At 36.9% G+C, this 21,612-nt stretch overlaps 1 protein-coding gene across 1 annotated transcript in view; it reads left to right on the top strand.

Moving 5' to 3' along the window:
• Positions 1-21,612, top strand: part of Thsd7a (thrombospondin type 1 domain containing 7A) — a 393,851-nt gene that overhangs the window by 287,082 nt on the left and 85,157 nt on the right. The window contains exons 6-7 of the mRNA XM_021165189.2: positions 11,284-11,478; positions 20,765-20,999. Coding sequence (XP_021020848.1) covers positions 11,284-11,478; positions 20,765-20,999 — 430 coding nt within the window. The remainder of the gene's footprint in view (positions 1-11,283; positions 11,479-20,764; positions 21,000-21,612) is intronic.

Raw genomic sequence — 21,612 nt, 5'->3', positions numbered from 1 at the left:
TTTCCGGTGTGTTGGGGTGCCCTGGACTGGGCGAAGTGGGAGTGCTGGGTTCTGATGATGGTGAGTGGTCTTGGTTTCTGTTAGTAAGATTATTAAATTTACCTTTCGCCATCTGGTAATCTGGGATTAGTTGTTATTGTTGTCACTGTTTAAAGATTGGAGCAGACTCTGTGTTCCACTCACCAGAAGTCTCAAAATCCTATGGCGGGTGTAGTGGGTAGCTGGCGGGTGTCAGCCGACCCTGTGCTCTAGCTACCCAGGTGCTGGTCAGACCCGAAGAGGCTTGTGGCCCTACTCCGATGTTATTGTTTTTAAACCTCAATATAGTTTCTATTTATAGGACAAGAAACAATAAGAGCCCAGATTGTTTTCCTAATGTCTCTGTTGAATGTCTCTTCAACTTGGGGCTTAAGATCAACAGTGGAAAAGATTTATAAAGTCATTTTCTGAAATAAGTTAAAATGGAAATCTGAGTCAGAATAATATTCTTTCAATTAATTTTTATGTATGAGTATTCCAATTATAAAAATGATCACAAGAATTTGGTTTGGAATAGTAACAATAACTTTATACATACTGTTAAGTATGTATGCATGTGTGTACATTTAATGAGTAGTGAACAGAAAAAGTAGATTCCATCCCTCAGTGTGTCAAAATCATTTATAGATCTCCTTCCTTATCATTTTTAATAACTTTTGGTTGAAAGTTGATTTTATTTATTATTAGAATGGATACTCCAGCTTGTTTCTTGGGACCATTTGCTTGGAAAATTATTTTGAGCCCTTTACTCTGAGGTAGTGTCTGTATTTTTCCCTGAGGTGTATTTCCTGTATGCAACAAAATCCTGGGTTCTGTTTACATATCCAGTTTGTGTGTCTATGTTGTTTTATTGGGGAACTGAGTCCATTGATGTTAATAGATATTAAGGGATAGTGATTGTGGCTTCCTGTTACTTTGTTGCTAGCGATGGAATTATATTTGTGTGGCTATCATCTTTTCAGATTGTTGGAAGAAGATTAATTTCTTGGTTTTTCTAGGGTGCAGTTTCTCTTCTTGTGTTGGAGTTTTCTGTCTGTTATCCTTTGTAGGGCTGAATTTGTGGAAAGATACTGTGTAAATTTGGTTTTGTCATGGAATATCTTGTTTTCTCCATCTATGTTAATTGAGAGTTTTACTGGGTATAGTAGCATGGGTTGGCATTTGTGTTTTCTTAGGATCTGTATAACATCTGCCCAGGATTTTCTAGCATTCATAATCTCTGGGGAGAAGTTTGGTGTAATTCTGATAGGTCTGCCTTTATATGATACTTGAACTTTTTCCCTTACTGCTTTTAATATTCTTTTTTTGTTTTGTGGATTTGATGTTTTGACTATTATGGGACAGGAGGAATTTCTTTTCTGGTCCAATCTATTTGGAATTCTGTAGGCTTCTTGTATGTTTTGGGGCATCTCTTTCTTTAGGTTAGAGAAGTTTTTTTCTATAATTTTATTGAAGATATTTACTGGCCCTTCAAATTGGGATTTTTCGTTCCCTCCTATACCTATTATTCTTAGGTTTAGTCTTCACATTGTGTCCTGGATTTTCTGGGTGTTTTTAGTTAGGAGCTTTTTGGATTTTGCATTTTCTTTGGCTGTTGTATCAATGTTTTCTATGTTATCTTCTGCACCGAGATTCTCTCTTCTATGTCTTGTATTCTTTTGGTGATGCTCACATCTATAACTCCTTACCTCTTTCCTAGGTTTTCTACTCCAGAGTTGTCTCCTTTTGTGATTTCTTTATTGTTTCTACTTCCATTTTGAGATCCTGGAAGATTTTGTTCAATTCCTTCACTTGTCTGGCTGTGTTTTCCTGTAATTCTTTAAGGGATTTTTGTGTTTTCTCTTTAAGGGTTTCTACTGTTTACCTGTGTTCTCCTATATTTCTTTCAAGGAGTTATTTATGTCCTTCTTAAAGTTCTCTATGGCTCTGCTCGGGTTCCTCTTGGGCCAGGAATTTGAGCAGAATTGCTGGTCTCACCTGTGTTCTCAGGTATGTCAGCACTCCTGGCAGACCAGTTCTCTCCAGAAGTAATTTGGATATGGAGAGCTGTGGCACAGGGTCAACTCTAGGTGCAGATGGAAACTAGAAGGGGAAACATTTTTCTAAAAGGCATATCTCAACTTTGGAGCTTGCTTGAGGTCTCCTCACAGCACCTAACAGCATCACTCAAGGCAGGACACAAAAAAATCATTCAAGCCTGCACAGCTAAAAGAAAGAAAGAAAGAAAGAAAGAAAGAAAGAAAGAAAGAAAGAAAGAAAGAAAGAAACAAAGAAAGAAAGAAACAAAGAAAGAAAGAAACAAAGAAACAAAGGAAGATTTTGTATCTCATAAATAAAAGTCCTAAACTCTTCATCCACCCAGTTGTGTAGTTTTCTGTTGGATCCAGAAGATAGGAAGAGCTAAGAATTCCTTAACAGAATTGAAATATGTGAGCTGCAATTTTTTCTTCATTATCTAGAATATTTGTTTTCATTATCTTTTAATTTTGATATGTGTTGAGTTGTTTCTGAATTCCAATTTGGACAGGCTGATCAAGTTTTTCTTTATAGATATATGAATGTATTCCTAGGAGACTCAACCTTGTTTCTGAAAATACTCAGTAACCATGGTTTGGTTTGATGTAGCTTTCTATTTAAATTGTCAAACTGCTTTGTGTATTTGGCATTACCTCCATACATTTTTATATATCAGAAAAAAATCCTTATAAATATTAAATAATAGTTAGATGAACTGAGGTTTTTAAAAACACATTTGTTGTTTATAATGTGGAAGACAATAGCCTTCATAAAGTTGTGGTTTTTAATCTGAAATATCCCCAGAATAATAGCTCATGTGCTAACTATATGGCCCCTATCTTGTGGCACTGTTTTGGAAGGTGGTGGAACCTAGCATAAAGGGGATAACCCAGCATGCATTTAGGTGGTCTCAGACCCTCTATCACTGTTAGCCTGTTGTCTACCATGAATAAGTGTTTTGCTCGCCTCAGGCTCCATGTCATTGACTAACTTGCCACAGAAAGTAATGATTCCAAGGAACCACGGAACTAAATTTCTGAATCCATAAGACAAAGGAAATCATTCTTCCCTTCACATGGCTTCTCTTGGGTGATTGTCACAACAATGAAGACATGGCACAGAGACAAATGAATAAAATACCAAGATTAACTAGTAACCATTGCACTGTAGGTATACAGACTGAAAAGATGGATTTCAACTGCTTGGCTATGACACTTGGCCTAATCTTTAGGTTTCAACTTTTCAATCTTTCATATGTTGTCTCTCTCAGAAGGTAGTGAAGACAGTTTTAGAAATGTTTATCAGGGGTGGTTAATTCTTTGAATTCTGCTTGCAAGACTTTTCAGGAAGATCAGTCTCCTGCATTTATATGGGACTCTTTCTCGTTTTCATTCATGAAGAGTACCTTACCATACAATACTGCTCAGACTCCACTGTGTTCCCCATCATCCATGTGTAGTTAGACTCTATTAATTCAAGATTTGTATTAATCAGCTGACACCAATTCTATATTCTCATACTCAGTATGTGTTTATGTAATATGTGTAATCTAAGTCACTTTTCTTATGAATTTTGGCAAGATCACAATGTCAAGTATATTTCTATATTTTTCACATAACTTACCTGTTAAAACCATAGATTGGTTCATACATTGTAAGTTTCTAAAAAACAATCACTACAGTGACTGTTCTGATAAAGTAACACACACACCTTTAATCCTGGTTTGAGTTCAGCCTGGTCTACAAAGTGAGAATGCAATATATATATATATGTGTGTATGTGTGTGTGTATGTATATATATATATATATATATATATATATATGTGTGTGTGTGTGTGTGTGTGTGTGTGTATGTATATATATGTATATATGTGTATGTGTGTATATATATACATGTATATATATATGTGTATATACACATATATGTATATATACACATATATATTTATATATGTATGTGCATGTATATATGCATGCATATATGAATGTACATAGGTATAGTATATCATTTTGTACCATATATATATATATATATATATATATATATTTCATATATGTTTTATTTTTGTAGCCATGAAAAATGTATCCAAAAGATATGTAGAAAATAATATGGTAAAGATTATTTAAGTGTTTGATCTTGAGAACTTAACCATACATGATTATAATGGCAATTTTTTCTAAGCTGTATAAACCTACTAAGCCATGTTCTTTAGAAATATATAAATAAGATAGATTCACTAGAAAGATTATACCAAGGGAAGCGTATAGTGGAATTCTTTAGAATATAGCAGGTATGAATACACGCTTGATCAGGAGAAGGACAGAGAGCCATTACTGGGTATGATGTAAGTCACAGCAATGTGATGGGAAGACTGGTTGTCATGTTCAGGGAACATGAAAACTATAAGAATCTTAAACAACAACCAATCATGGTAACTAAAACCTTAAAAATTAACTACTCTGGATTTAGGCTCGAGAGGAAGTAGATAGGAATTTGGAGGAATAAAGAGGATATAGTTATGAGGAAAGAATCTATTTTTGATAAGAGGGAAAAATAGCCACCCCATAATCCCTCATCCACAAAGGATCCTACTTGGTTCTTTGAGGCACTAACTGATCTAGCACCTACAATATGTTTTAGTGTGTTACAAGGAGGGATAATACAGAATAGCCAGGGATTTGTGTGTCATCACAAGGAAAATAAGTTCTATGATGCAGCTACTTTTGAGCACAAGGTTTTTTGTTTTTTTTTTTAAGATAGCTTTATTAAGTTGATAGATTATAATAAATGTGACTGATTTGGGTAATTGTATTGATTGCTCTTAAAGAAGTCCATAATATATTACTTCTCTTATTTGAGGCTATAATTCTTGTTGATCAGTTCAGTGCAGCAGTATTGGAGCAAGTCAAAGATGTACTGACTTTCTTATCTTGAAGATGCCCCAGAGAGGACAATAATTGACTGTAGTTCTGCACAGCTATTTCAACTCATACAGCTTCTTAAATTCCAAGTTAATTATCTGGTCCATAAATAATATACTATGGAGCATTATAGTTAGCCAGTGTCTTCATGCCTCTTTTGATCACTGTGAGTGAATTATCCTAACTTATGATATCCCTTTCAACCAATGAAGGGCTGATAAAGCAGGAGATAAGATGCTTCGTGGTTATGCCCTCAACACAATAAATAAATAAATAAATAAATAAATAAATCCAAAAGATTATTATACCACAAATCTAAGTTCTAAAAAATAACCATGTCACTTAATAGTATGTGACAAATTAGCATTTTCTTCATTTACTTACCATTTTATTATCTTTGCAAATCTAATGATAGAAAATCAACTTATGCTATGAGTCTAGTACAATGGTATTTACCAGTAAAGTACCTTTGTACAAGTCTATTTGTAAGTAGAATTACAAAAATATGTTTAGCATGTTATTCCAAGTTAATTAGAACACAGTGGAGCTAAGAATGAGCCTTATTCATCCCCACAGTGGTGTGAGAGGGATGCCATCCCCTCTTTGGACAGATGATGAAATTAGTCACAGTATTATTACATCAAACAAGGTTGACCAAATGTGTGGCAGACATTGTGCTAGCTACTTTGTTGAAAAAATAAAATGTTTTTCTCCTTTTTAAATTTATTTTTAAATTCACGTTGTATCCAATCACAGCCTCCCCCCCCCCCTGTCTTCCCAATCCTACCCCTACAAATCTCCCTATTGCCTCTTCCTTTTATTCCTCAGAGAAGAGGTAACCCCTTTGGGTACTACCCTACCCTGGAGCATCTAGTACTAGCAGGTCTAGGCACATCCTTTCCCAACCAGGTTCTCCAAGTAAGGGGAAGGGTATCCAGGAACTGAGACAAAGACAGTTCTTGTTCAATTTGTTAGAGGAACCATGTAAACAACAAGCTTCATGTTTGCTACAAATATGTAGGAGATCTAATTCCAGCACCTACATGCTCTCTGGTTGGTAGCCCAGTATCTGTGAGACCCCGTGGTTACAAGATATATGGGTCTTCTTCTGGTATCCTTGACCATTCCAACTTGCTCACTCTGTCCCCCACTCTTCCACATGACACCCCGGGGCCTGGAGACTCTGAATCTGCTGGATGAAGCCTCTCCAGAGACAGAAATTCTAGTTTCCTGTCTGCAGGCATGGAAGAGTATGATTAATAGTGTCAGGGGTTAGCTCTCTCCCAGGGGTTGGGTCTTAAATTAAAGCAATCATTGATTGGCTGTTCCCCCGGTCTCTGCTCCATCTTTATCCCTAAGCATCTGTAGGCAAGACAAGTTTTGGGTTAAAGGTGTTGTGGATGGATTAATGCCCCCCTCCCAACTCTGGAAATCCTGCCTGACACCAAGAAGAAGCCATTTCAGTATGAATATCCCCCTCTGATCAGAATCTAAGATAGGGTCACCCCCATAGACTCTCCTATCCCAGCCTCTAGCTTATCACTAGAGATGCCTTCCCACCCAGATTTCAATTCTCAACTCATTTCTTTCCACACTTGATTACTCTCCCTGGTTCCTTCTTACTCTCCTACCTAGTTCCCTCTCTCTATCTACCTCAGATGAATATTTAGTTTCCCCTTCTGAGAAAATTCACACATCCTCCCTTGGGACCTCCTTATTACCTACTTTCTTTGTGCCTGTGAATTGTAGAATGGTTATTCTGTACTTTATGGCTAATGTACACTTATAAGTGAGCACATACCATGTATGTATTTTGGGCTCGGGGTTAGCAGCCAATTAGCTAAAAACAAAGAGAATATTCAAGTAAGACAACTAAAGGAGATCAAGGGAGATACAAATTGGAAAAGGATAAGTCAAAGTATCACAATTTGTGGATGATATTCTAGTTGTATACATAAGTGACCCAAAAAAAATTCTACCAGAGAACTACAGCTTATAAACACATTCAAGAAAGTGTCTGCATACAAAATTAACTCAAAGAAAGTGAGTAGACCTCCTGTGTCAATGTTCAAAAGGAGGAAGGTGGGTCTTGGTACAGGAAATTTATCCAACTATTCAAGGCTAGTTAAATAATGGAACCCAGAGAACCTACTATCTATATTTTACTAACCTAGTTTTAAATTCATTCTGACAATCTATTATTACACCTGCAAATAAATATAGTCCTCACCCCTCAGCAGGAAACATTTTCTTGCCAACACATGAAAACAATTGCAGAAAACTACAATCAATTGAAATGCAAATTTGTGGATCCCGGTTAGGTTACAAAAAATGGATCTATAACATATTTCCCACACCTAAAGCTCAAGGATTATTGTGGAAGAAGGGGTGTGAAGATTGCAAAAGTAGAAGGAACAGGAAGTTTGCTGGCAAAATTTTTGTCTCCTATGAATGTCAGAAACAACATTCATGAGGTCTCACCATCATGGCTGCCTAAACATGACCTGAACAAAGGAAACAGCATGCTAACTTGGAACAGCAGAGCTCATGAGGGCTCAATACTAAATAAAGAATTACAGGCAACTAGGGAATACTGAAAGTTTAACTGCTTAAAATAAACAAAGCAAAAGGGACTGTGACATTCAGAAAGACACAATCACAGCATGAAAAGGCAAAAATCAAGTACTAACTTCAGTTGATAGATATGAAGAAATTACTTTCCACTCCTTTCTTCTAAAAAGACATAGGATTTCGATCTTCACATCAAATGATGTATATAAAAAGCATACACTAAAAATCTAGCAAAGCAGTTGACATTAACAATAGCAAAAGTCAACAGACCATCATGTTGAAACTTGCAGATCTTAAACATGCCTCTTTTCCTTCTTAACACAAGAGTTCTTAGCCAGGTCAGCAATGATTGTTATATCTTGCTTACTTAGGGACCAAATGATATCATAGGACCTGAAATTCAAACAAGGAAATTCAGTTAAAATTCCATTTAGGCCTCAGCATTCATCATTTATTCATAAGTCATGTTATTTGCTACACTTGGTTAGGATAGATTCTAACTTAAAAAAAAAAAAAGCCAATAGAGCTCATAATGATCACATTAAAGCCTGGATTACAAATTTGAAGACAACAGAAGGATGGGCCCATTGAATTCAAAGACACTTGACCCCTTTTGTGGTGGTCTTGTAAGGGATTTGAAATAATAACAAAATTGAGAAAGGTGACAGAGAGGATATCATTGTGAGAAACTCATGGCATAAAACAAAGATAGAAGAAAAATCACTTAATATTGTAAAAAACTATGTTGGTTAGTGATATTTAAATATCAACAGGTAAGTATATAACTGCATAAACAGGAAGCTAGAGATACTTTTCATATCATGAATTGCATAAAGAAGTTGTCAAGTAAAAATTGCATCAATAATGAGAGCAGATACAGAGTCCCACAGCCACATATTAGGCAGAGCTTCGGAATCCTACAGAGGACAGGGAGGACGAACTGGAGGTTCCAGAGAGAACAAGAATATCAGAAAACATGGCCCACAGAATCAACTGACTGGGACTCAAGTGGGTCACAGAAATCATAGAGCCTGTATGGGTCTGACCTAGGTCCTCTGCATATATGTTTTGGTTCTGTAGCTTGGTGTGATTGTGGGATTCCTAAGAGTGGAAACTGGGGCTGTCTCTGACTCTTTCACCTCTTTGGGGCCCTTTTCCTCCTACAGGGCTGCCTCCAGCCTTGACATAAGAATGTACCTGGTCTTCTTCTAGCTTGTTACACTTTATTTGGTTGATATCTTTGGGAGGCCTGTTCTTATCTGAGGGGAGGGTAAAGTGGGTGAATCTGGATGAAATGAGGGGTGAAGGAGAGGGATATGTGGAGAGAGGAAGGGAAGGGAAATTGCATTCTCTTGGATATGTAATATACAAGAGAAGAATAAATAAAAAGGAATAAAAGAAGTGTATTTTATACAGTTACAATGGGGAGAGACTGAAATCAAACTGGCAGAAACAAAAGACTAAGAATGTTTTAAGCATGAGGGTGGGCTAATGGGAAGGTACCAGAGAGCCCTGGGAAGAGCTTTGATCAATGGAATCTGACTCTCAGAATGAGCTGTTTCTGAGTTTCAGTGCTTTGCCCTATGGGCCATCTGTATTTGCATACCACCACACAAGGCAGTTAGATATCATCCCACCTCATAGAGGTGGGAGACCAGGGCACTATTGTAACATTTAGGGAGGATGGTTCTCAGCTGCTGCAAAATGATAATTTTCTGAGAGAGAAGGATTGGAAATTATCAGATAAGATATAGAATTGGGATACTTGTTAACTATCAACTTCAGGTTCAAAGATTGCTGTCACTCCACAGGACACTACAAAATAATCGAGAGAGAAGTAGACAGACGGTGTACTAAAAATTACCCCCTCAGTCTAAGAAAGGCTCAGTTTAACAGAAAAAAAAAATGGAGTCATTATTATTACATAAGTTATAAAATTTTAACTGCCTTATTCAAAATAATGTTTTTTTTTACCCTTACCACCAACATATCTATCAATCATATTGTCTAGTGGGATATATGTTAAACTCCATAGCTATTAATGGCAGTATTTCGGAAATCAGAGTCATAAAGATAGAATGAGCCCTGTTGCCTCAGATATTATTCTAATGAACCTTTGTAAAGAAGTCCAATGACTTAAGACTGTACATACTGGTGGCTGTTAACACATAAATGCATTTTGAAGTAGGAGCTATTAAAACGTTAGAACATTTTCAATTGACTTCTGATTTTCTGTCTCATTTTTCAAATATGTGACTGAAAGAGCGTGCAGTATAACGACACTCCTTACTCTCAGCTAGACAAAATTAGCTTGGGTTTGTTTGTGTAATGGTTGTCAAAAGTGGTCTGGTCAGTAACCTTCCTCCCCTCAATGTCCAATGCAAAACTTACGATTTTTATAAATTTATGAGGATTGCCAATAGATTCTATGGCAAATAGCAGAAACATTTGTAACTAGGGAACCCAGTTTATAATAAAGTCAGAGTCTAAACTTGTAACACCCTTCTCCTACCCCATTTTCTCATAGTTTCCTTGCTTCTCCTTGTTCTTTATTAAGAGTAATACTTTCCCTTTCTCTGGCCTTTTGTTTATCTCATTTCATTTGTTCATAAAATATTAATTAAATGTTCTGTTGGTAACTTGTCTTATCACTGTGTACAAAACGCATCACAAAACAACCTGAAGGACAGAATTAATTCTTTGGGCTCACAATTTTAGGGATTTAAATCCATGCTCTTTTATTCTACTAATTCAGGGCTGATTATGAGGCTGAATACCACATCACAAGGAGAAAGGGGCTGTTTGCTTTAGGGTGGACAGGAAGCAGAGAAGAACTGCAGATAGCTTACAGTCCCAAAGACATGCCTTTCCCTGGGTCACACGGTTCCTCAATCCAGATACCATCTCCTAATGTAGCTCCCCCTGCTGGGGACTAATCATTCAGTCATAAGCCTGTGGGGAAGCATTTCCTATTCAAATGGTAAATGTTAGTTTTTAAGTAACTTCTACAGTCTGGGGGCAAAAAGACAGACTGTTTTTATACTGTAAAGCAAGCAGCTCTTTAGCTGGAGACTCACAGAGATTGCTGCTGACTTTGAATCAGGTTGATATACCTTCTTATGTCTACACATGCTCCATCGTATCTCCATTCTTCCCTTTCGCCCATATGGCCATTTTCAGCAAGGCATGGTGATTCTATTCTATCATTTATATTTCCTTGCTATTTCCAATAGAAAAAAATAATTTTCAAAACAGAGAAATGTGGATTGTTGTATAAAAACAACTTCTCTGGCTGACTCAAAAGCATTTGTAGACATATCTGTGAATTGGTTCATGAAAACATTGATATAGCCCTCTACCACTGTTTGTAAATCATTTCAGAATTGAACAAGTAATCAGAAAGTCAACATAATTTTATGATGTTCTTCATTGTACATTAATATTATAATTATAAAACTCACTTATAAGAAGACACTGTACTTTCAGTAATGATCTTGATTTTTATGTCTATGCTTCTGAAAGATTTAAAAAATCATTTATTTGATGATTTATGTGTCTGTTTATAGGTTTATATTTTTCTATAGTTTTAACATTTCACCATGTCCTTTTTTCATTTCATTTTTAATTAATAGTTTATAAAAATAGTCTGATTTTACTGGACACCTGCCTTTTTAAAAATCACTCATTGAGATGGACTTAATAAAAATAAACCATTGGTGGTCATGTGTTTCCCAGGAGAAGAAGTGGACAGACAGCTCTGCAGAGATGCAATCTTTCCTATCCCTGTGGCCTGTGATGCTCCATGCCCGAAGGACTGTGTGCTCAGTGCATGGTCCTCGTGGTCCTCCTGTTCACATACCTGCTCTGGGAAAACCACAGAAGGGAAACAGACCCGAGCCCGGTCAATTTTGGCCTATGCAGGTGAAGAAGGTAAGGTCTCCATTCTCAGATGTGACTGTTTTCTAGAAATTGATGATAATTTACATTGTGTATCCTGTTTAAGATGACATTTTATGAAAATGGGTTGACAGAAATCCAGCAGTGAATGATATTTAATATCTCCCTGTGTAGTTTGATTCTCTTCTTAATAATTAATCTTGAAAATGGATCTTTAAAAGAGGGTTTAAACAAAGGGTTTTTTAAAAAGCATCTGAGTTTTTTCCCCTATTCACCTAATAATTCAGGGTCTTTCTACTTCAAAGTATGCAAAGGAAAAACAAAGAAACAAAAAACAATACATCAAGAAATGGGTTCAAAAAAAAATCCAACCATTTCATTGTTTTTCTTATATTTCAGTAGTTGGTTTTATCCTTTGGCACTGTAATATCTCATAAAATTATCACATATGAGTAATAAAAACGTTTTATTTATTTATTTTTATTGGATATTTTCTTTATTTCAAATGATATCTCTTCTCCTGGTTTCTGCCTCAGAAACTCCCTATCCCCGCCCTGCTTCTATGAGGGTATTCCCCCACCCACCGCTCATGCCTCCCCACCCTGGCATTCCTGTATACTGGGTCATTGAGCCTTCACAGGACCAAGGGCCTCTCCTCCCATTGATGACCAAAAGCACCATTCTCTACTACATATGGGGCTTGAGCCATGGGTCCCTCCTTGTGTACTCTTTGGTGGGTGGTTTAGTCCCTGGGAGCTCTGGGGGATCTGGTTGGTTGTCATTGTTGTTCTTCCTATGGGGTCACAAACCCCTTCAGCTCCTTCAGTCATTTCTCTAACTCCTAGATTTGGGTCCCTGTACTCAGTTCAATGGTTATTTTTCACTTTTAGCATGGCTATTGCTTGTCTGACACTGTGTGTGTCTTCTACCATTCATATTCTTGAGCACAGGCTCTGAGACTCACAGGACTGGAGCTTGGATTCACCCTAAGGGTGAATAAGGCATTGTCACAGATCACAGCTCACCTGCAAACTTTATTTCCAAGAAATACAGACACTAGTCTCCTCTGAGCTGCTTTGCAAATGCTAATCTGTCCTCTGTGTGACTGAGTAAGACAAGGTCACACTTTTGTTTTTTTGTAAAGGAGGAGGGTAGGGGGAAGAACACAGGAGCCAAATTCTTTCATAACAAGGTGCACTCTCTCTGTGCAATGAGATTGCAGCACTGCAGCATCCCACACTAAATGACCTTTCTTCACATTTAGGGCAGAGAGGTCACAATGTCTCTTTATAATAAGCATACATACCTATGAATCCCTGAAATTAACTGGATTTTATTGATTATGTTATTTCTGCCCCTTTTTGTTGTTATTTTCAAGTGATTTACTGATAATAACTCCTAATCCTGTTTAGTCATATTTGCTATTACTTTACACAGTAACTATGAATTCTGTAATTACCTTGGCTTCAATACACAAGTCCAACATATAACATATAGTAAGCAACAATATGGGAAAATTCTTAATTTTTATAGTGTCTTCAAGTATTTCCCACTACAAATATAACTGCAAAGAAAATAGAAAACCTTTTAAAAAGTAGAAACTTTAGAGAGAGAAAAAAAAAAAACAAAACACTTTTCTGTGTTTTCAAGATCAATCCCAGTTTGAATAGACTACCTTCAGACTTCAAACTCTATCAGCTCAGGTTACATCTTGGGTTTCATTAAAATTAGATCTGTGGTCACCCTGCTTCCTGTAAACCCATTACACTCTGCAGACATTTGCTCCGTGACTAGTAATGAGTGACTTTTCACCCCCCATGAGCCACATAGCAAGGATTTTGCTGAGTCTGTAAAACTGCAACAGATCATTATGTCTGTAGATGGGACAGTTCATACTTAAAGGTCTGGAATGTTTTAAAGGCAGGAATTCATAGTTAGTATTTGATGCATATCACCCACTTAATTTCAAAGGGTGAGACTTCAATAATTTTTAATTAAGTCTAGTAGCTGCATCATAAGCCAGTCACCCTGGCCAGGGTGTAGATGTTTGAGTAGCATACTGTAAGTGAATGGACCTAAACAAGTAGAAAGCAGACTGGAATTTCTGTAAGTAAACATCTTACTCTTTGTCTCTGTCAATGACATTTACAAAAACCAGTATGACTGTGAAACACTTAAGAAAGATCTCATCTGCAAATTAAATGACTGTAGTACCTGTTATTTGCTGGAGATGAAAAAACATTTTATTTTATGGGGAATGAGATTGCTACAATACTGAATTTTTCAATGTGGTTTCTATTTTCTTTTGAGAAAACTACACCTATAGAAGTCTTAAATTGTGTTTTCTTATGAATGATATTTCACACAAGTAGGTATTTTATTAGTCTACCAACATTTGACCATGGAATATATCACAGATTTTTTAATGGAAAACACTGTGATAACTGTATAGAAAAAACACAAAATAAAATTGATACGTAGTATTTTGAGATGAGATTATATAATGTTCTAAAAACATCCATGCACAGAGCAAGTGCATGGGTATGGTAGTCCTTGTAGTGCAGCAAAAAGTCAGGCATGTGTGCTAGGAACTGAAACACAGCTTTGTGTTCTGCCTGTGAGCTACCTTCCCAGTCCCAGGTCTTGGCTTCTAATTCTATCTTATGATAACCATAACTTACTGAAATTCTAGGCCAGAAGGTGGCCTTATCTTCAAGGAATCTTACCAATGTAACAAAATAGAATCCTTCAGAAAAGAAATTATATTTTTGTGACTTGTCAAACAGTAACCTATAACTTCAATAGATTACATTGAAAAAATGGAGAGATTTTATAGGAAACTTATTAAATGTAGCTACGCCAAGAAGACAAGGGGCCTAACCTTTAGCCAGTTTTTCTGGTCATTAACACAAATGAGGGCTAAACAGGGCAAAAGTTAATGGATAGTCAAGAGGTACACATAGTTAAACCCTTGACAAGACATCAGTCTGGTTTATAATGATCCCAGTCTGCTCTGGTAAGATCCTGAAAAAGTCCTTATTTTGTGAAGTACCACCACCATCACTATCTAGAGATGATTGCTTTTATTTTTGTGGCAGTTATCCTCTCTCTGCCCTGGAGTATTTGCTTCCAGTTAGGGAGAGGCAGTCCCATCTCTGGGGGTCCCATATGGAAGGAGTCATGCTCTAGTAAGGGGAGCTGGAGAGATAGTTCGGCAGTTAAGAGCACTTACTACTCTTCCAGAGGACCAGAGTTCCTGGCGTCCACATTGGACACTTCATAACTACCTGTAACTCTACCTCTAGAGAAACTGCAACTTCCCGCTGATCCCCCCAGGCACCAACACATGATGATATGCACACATACAGGCACACACATATACATTAAAAAGAGAGAAGTCTTTAAAACAAAGACATCTTGCTTAATCTAGTTATTCAAGTAATTGTGAGTAATAGAAACTCCAAATCTCGTCTCCTCACGGTTCTGCAATAACAACATGGCATCACTTCTGGGATACCTTGTCAGAATTATATGCATAGAATCTTACAAAGCATCAGAAAATCATTACATAATTAAATAGAGTGGACATGAAATCTCCAGAATTGCCTATTAAAATTAGGAAAGTAGAGAAGAAACATTTCCAATTATAGGAGACAAACAATTAACAAGACACCTAAATGTGATACTTGATTCTGAAGTAAATCCTATTTGTGAATAGTTGGAAGTTTGGATGGGGCTGAGGGTACTAGATGTAGTTATGTATGGGGGATGTCTTACTTATAGGAGGTGTACATCAAATTGTCCAGAGTACTGAATCTCATTCATCAGTTTCTTACAAATGGTCGAGGAAAATAATTCTGTGCTACAATTATGAAGTTAACTCAAAAGAATTTAAAAGAAAATATAAAAATGAAAATAGCTTGTTTATATTTTCTTTCCATATAATATTAGATAACTTTATACAGCATAGTATCAGAAATACACAGAAAACATCTGTAAAGCAATTCATACTGAAATATTATTAGGAATCCAAGTCACAAGTGGAAGCGTCATGACCTGAACATAGAAAAAAGTTGACTGGAATTCTTCAACTTAAACTAGGTAAAGGAAGAGTTTGCTGAAGAGAGCTCTGTGAGGAAGTGTGTGCCCTGCAAAGATGAGGGCCATCCCCAACACTCATGAAAAGGAATGTAGGTGTTGTGGAGTTAGCCAGTATCCCAGAGATAGGGCAACAGAGTCAGATGGATGTCCGTGGCCTACTAGATCATCATCACCTAAGCATTGAGCATTAGTCTCAGTGAAAGCTTGTCCCAAAGACGAGGTAGACTGCTCTGGAGGAAGATAGACAGACAGACAGACAGACAGACAGACAGACAGACAGACACATGAGAAGGGACTTGAGACCATCCAGGGGTCAGATTTTTTACTTCTTGTTTTCTACTCACATAAAAGTTCAACAAACTTCATTTGTGAAACTAACAGTGATGTGCATGTATCCTCCTCACTAGTGAAAAGTGAGAAAATATTTGTTTGCAAAGTTCAAAGTGACCTGATATAACTTCCTGAGACAAATGTCAGCGTGCCTTTATATGTGTCACGTGCAGAGAATAGATGCAGATTGAAGCAGAATTAGGCCAATTTTCTCAAATAATTAGAAGCCTTCGGAAACCATACTTTACAGTGAAAAACATGGAAGAAGTAATAGTTCTATTTTCTGAACTGTAATATTTTCATGTTTTACAGTTTAGTGATTTTGATTATTAGAGCCACAGAGCAGCTGTGTTTCTTAGAGAATTCAAACAAACCACAGATCCAGGATATGTGTGGATGTGAACATCAGTTGATGTCTCTAAGTAGACGGTATCATGTCGTCATCCCCTTGCTTCTGAGGATGTGAGAAAGCTGCACAATAAGGACTCTCCTTCCCACTTCTGCTAATGAGCTTTAGGATTCAGTTCCCTTAAGGTGTGTCCTGGACCCACTCATCTTGATGCCAGCAGTGGTCAGTCAAGAGAGGGCTTATGCTGCAACAGAAGGTGACAGTAGAAGCACAGACGTCACTTGTTCCTAATGCACACCCCATCCCCTTCCTTATCTTACACACATTTACTTTCTCATATGAATGCTACACTCTAACATTCAACATGACCTTCCCAAGGTCATGTCTGGGTGAACTCTTTTGTATTTATTTTGACTTTTGCTTAGATAAAATGATCTCTTCTTTCTCATCTCAGAAACTTCTTTTATTCTAGTTCTTCTTAGTTCATCTAAATGCATCCTTCCTCCAGTCCTTTTAAGTCTCTAAAACACAATGAATCTTACTTCTGTCGACCTTTATCATATTACATCTCATATAATTCTGACATTACTTGTAGAATGCTCCTCTCGTGTATGTTTGTCTCACTCACTCTACCCCTCCTGCTTCTCTTCCTCACCAATCACAAAATCCTTGACTGTAGTGAACTACTTCTAATCCCTCTGGTGTCCCATGAAGCACCACACTTAAATGTTGTACATTATATTCCACATGTAGATATCCAGTTACCATATTATATAGGGCTCTTTTTAAATCTATCCTATCAGTTGTAAATACATCAATACCACAAACAGCAATTCCATGACTGACAATGTGTGTTATAAAAAGCTTTTGCAAGGCTGCTGTGGGTAAGAATAGTTATGCTTTATTTGATATAGTCTGATTGTTTTCTGTGTATATAGAGCATATGTGTGTGTTATATGTACACGGGTATTTGCACATAACTTGATTTTTTTCTGTGTATATAAAGCAGATGTGTGTGTGTGTGGGGGGGGGGGTTATGTGGATGTGTGAGGCTATGCATGTATATGGAAACCTAAAGAAGATGTCAAGTCTCCTGCATTATCACTATTTTTATATGATTGTGGTGGTCTTTTCATAAAACTGGGTCTGGGCTGGTGGCCTGGCCTAGCCACCTAGCCACCCTCTTATCTCAGTTTCTTGCCTCACAATGCTGAAGTTGCTGAATCATGCAGCCAAACACAGTATTTCATATCAATTCTGTAATTTGAATTCAAGCCCTCACATTAACTGCAAGTATCTGTATTTTTTGAGTCATCTTCCTAGCCCAGTGCATCTGGTTTTAATATAGCAGTTTTATCTAAGAGCTGGCACATTTATATGTACACAAAAGTTTGTTTCTTCCCTTTTATTGAAAATAGATTTTTCTCAACCTTTGCCTCTCGCAGCTCCTTCCACCTCCTCTCTAAATGTTTATTTATGGAATGGAATTTCTTTCATGTCCAGTAAAGTCTTTCCTGTTGCCACAATGATAGAAGATCTAAGTAGCAGTTTGAGTGTAAAGCATTTTACACATAAGAGGACGTTTTCACACTTATTGCTAATTTTGTCATAGTTCACATTTTATAACTTTCCATGGCTGTGGAAATGCTCCCAAAGGGAATATTATATCTTCCCATAAATAATAGATATCTTCAACATTATATTTATCAGTTTTTCTAACATAAAATTGTTCCCCAACCAATGAAGTGATGCTACAATGACTGCTTCTCCAAACTAGACTTTCAAACTTGCAATATTATAATAATTAAGACCACACTGGGGCTTATCTGTGCCAGGATCCTACATCAGATTCAAACTGCTGATGTGGCTTTAATGTGGATTAGGGCAAGAAAATAAATAGCCTTTATGTCTATAAACTTAACAAGCTATCTTGCAGTTTCTCGACATATGCTGATGGTGTAGAAGTTTATTTTTTTTTCTCTTATCATTTTTCCTACAAAGCCAACCAGTCAATTCAAGTGTCAAAAGCAATTTAGAACTTTAAAATCAGTTTCAACAGGATACTTATTCTTATAAAGAAAACAGTGTAGGTACAGAAATTTAATGTTTGATCAGCAATTTTACGATTGCATATGAAGAAACTGTTAAATAAGTGTATATAATCATTGTATGATTATATAGCATATAATAATATCTGTATGATTATGTGCATTTGTTAATGTTGCATACATCTAGCACCCAGAGGAAGGCTCTCTAGGCATGCTCACTTATTTCTTCTCCCCAATCCAACTAGCACGGTTCAGAATTCAGTGTATTCAACTCCTAAACTTACTTCCCTGGGCTGCCAAGGTCACCCAGCTGTATGATAGCAGACAGCACATAACATGTGACAGATGTCTTCACCTTCGTGAAGAAGGGACACTAATGAAAATGTTCAGAACAGGCAAGTCTGATGTTGAAACCACATTCAACAGTGCATAAATGACTCTAAATTGTTATTAACAAACTGCCAATTGATTAAACTTCTGATCAGAGGGAAGTTTGCAAATATAGCTTTGTCATCCCTGGAGAGCATCTCTGTTGTTGCCACTAGAATCAAATCATCAATGAAATGAGTAATGAAATTCACTAAGCCCCGCCTTTAATAATACGTTAAAAGAATATATGATCTTCCTAAATTGCTTATTAATACAGTGGCCACATCATTTCAAATGCTTGCATTTACATACCCAATAATTTTTATTCATGTGACAGTTGTAAATTCAGATTAAGACTCCACCTCTCGAGTTCATACCATAGGGTTGACACATAAATGAATTCAGAATGTTAACCTTCTCACCACAGTCCACTAATTAAAGATGTGTCTATCATACCTTTAACATCCTCAGCACTATTTCTTTGTACCTTGAATGCATTCTTGAAATGCATCAGCAAAGCAAAAATTATGACATACTTGCCACCACTTATAGTGATAGTGAGCATTGCTGTTCTAACTGTAAATAATAGTCTCAAATATGTGAAAGGGGATGCAATCAAAACCAGCTAAATAATACTTGAGGAAAAAGCAAATGCTAGTTATTTGATTAAGGGTTTTAATATATCCTGTGGTGTCATTAAAAATCCAATAGGACTGGGGATCTGTCTCCATGATAGAAGCCTTGCCTAGCACGTGAAGAAGGTCATGTATTCCTTTCCTGGGGACTAACAGGAAAAGAATGTAACCGCATCAAAATCTACAGGCAGGCATTAGTATCCTAGAAGAGAATTCTGTCAATTACAATAGACAGCTTTTTTATTTGTTATATGTATGGGCTGGGGCAGGTGGTTAACATTTGAGTGCTGTCCTAAAGCACTAGATCCCCTGGAGCTGGAGTTATAGGCAGGTGTGAGCCTCTTGATATAGGAACTGAGAACCAAATTTGGATCTCAATATATGCTCTTAATGGCTGAAATATCTCTCCAGATCCTAGGATATATCTTTATAAAATACGTTAGGTATATAAGATGTCTAAGTGGGTAAGGCACTTGCCCCCAAGTCTGATGACCTGACTTCAATCTGGGCCCCATATGGTGAAAAAGAGGACTGAATTCCCTGATGTTGCCTTTGGCCTATGCTATGGCATGTGCATGTCCCTTCCTGATACCCTCAAACATGCAAACACACAAATAAATATATAATAATTTTAATTAAAACTATCCGCTATTGCCAATACCTTTGGTGTCACAAATGATGATACTTATAGAGAATACAAATTTTAATGTGAATGAGTTCAAACTGACTCAAGGAATCTTAAACTTCTCTATTCTCTGAATAGAGAAGTTTAAAACTATCTTTTCTTGTACAATTTTCAAAAGTATAATACAAAACAAAGATGGATTTAAGTCATAGAAAGCTGTTTAAATAATTATGCAAAAATTAGCCTTAAGCAGAAAGTATCGTTTGGTACTTTAATTTTAAACCATTTTTTCCTTTGGAATATATAAAGTGAAGGTGAACTGAACAGCCAATGACATCATAAATTTGAACAAATATTACTACCTTATCAATTTTTATTAATACTCCAGAAGACCCTAAGCTCTTACCCAGTTTTAACAGACTCACTTGCTACCACCCTAAACACTAATACATTCAAGCAAGCAGTATTTAAAACTTTAGATTATGACTTTCAGTTTAGAAAATGATACTTGCAAACTCATTCAGACATTCTTATCCATGGCTTGAAGTTGTCTGCTGCTTGTGGTTAACAATACTATGGGTTTCCTAGCACCTGATGTTGGGTTTCTTTCAAGAACAATGGCTTCTCCTTAATGTCCTGGATTTTCTTCACTATCTAATATATATTCTGTATGCTTTGTATTTTATGCTAGAGCCTGCAAAAGAGTAGTTTGCCCTTTTGAAGTAGAGTTCTGGTTCCATGCTATGGGCCTACTAAGTGGTAATCATCATTGTTATCAGCCATGCAAATTCCTGGGGGAACAAAGAATGATGAAGTTCCTGTTGGCTTTCCATCTAATCTGTTGTCATTGTCACTTTTGTAGGTGGAATTCGCTGCCCTAACATCAGTGCTTTGCAAGAGGTGCGCAGCTGCAATGAGCATCCTTGCACTGTGTACCACTGGCAGACTGGTCCCTGGGGTCAGTGTATAGAGGACACATCGGTGTCATCCTTCAATACGACCACAACATGGAATGGGGAGGCCTCATGTTCTGTGGGCATGCAGACACGAAAAGTCATCTGTGTGCGAGTCAACGTGGGCCAAGTGGGACCTAAGAAGTAAGGACTTGAGAATGACAGTAGTAAATCTTGCAGTTAGCCACACAGAGGACTGGCTGGCCTCTGCTTGCTTCATTAAATGGAGTTTTCTGGTGCTTGTCATACTTTTCCTCATAATAAGATATGTTTGCTTTCAGTGTTAGTTGCTGATAAAGCTGTAACTACTTCTGAGTCTTGTACCTAGGATCCATAAATTCTGTAGAAACCTTTCTATCTGATCACCACTTCCAATTCTCTTGTAGCACAGTCTGCTTTTATTAAGCTATTGAGGTAAAGAAAGAGGTGCTTGCTCTAGGCTTGTCTGATCAATAATGACAGGAAACAAAGTCCTAGCTGTGGAGGTGATCTGTGACCTACTGTATATCCCTAGGCTTGGAGGTTGACAATCTATTTAACTGAGTAAAAGCCATCTTATGATCTGACTTCCATTTGCTCACACAATACTATAGCATTGATAGTAAGGCCAAACATATTTTTCTGTGGTAAAACCAGTAACTGTTTACTTTTAATAGAGAAACTTGGGACAAGATAGCTGTTATAATTAGTAGAAAATTCATCAGTTTCTTATGGGTTAAGAAGATGGTAACAAGGAAAAAAAGAAACAGACTTGAGG

The sequence above is a fragment of the Mus caroli genome, chromosome 6 (assembly GCF_900094665.2).
Source record: "Mus caroli chromosome 6, CAROLI_EIJ_v1.1, whole genome shotgun sequence".
Classification (NCBI taxonomy): Eukaryota; Metazoa; Chordata; class Mammalia; order Rodentia; family Muridae; genus Mus; species Mus caroli.
This window is presented reverse-complemented; position numbering and strand designations above follow the sequence as displayed.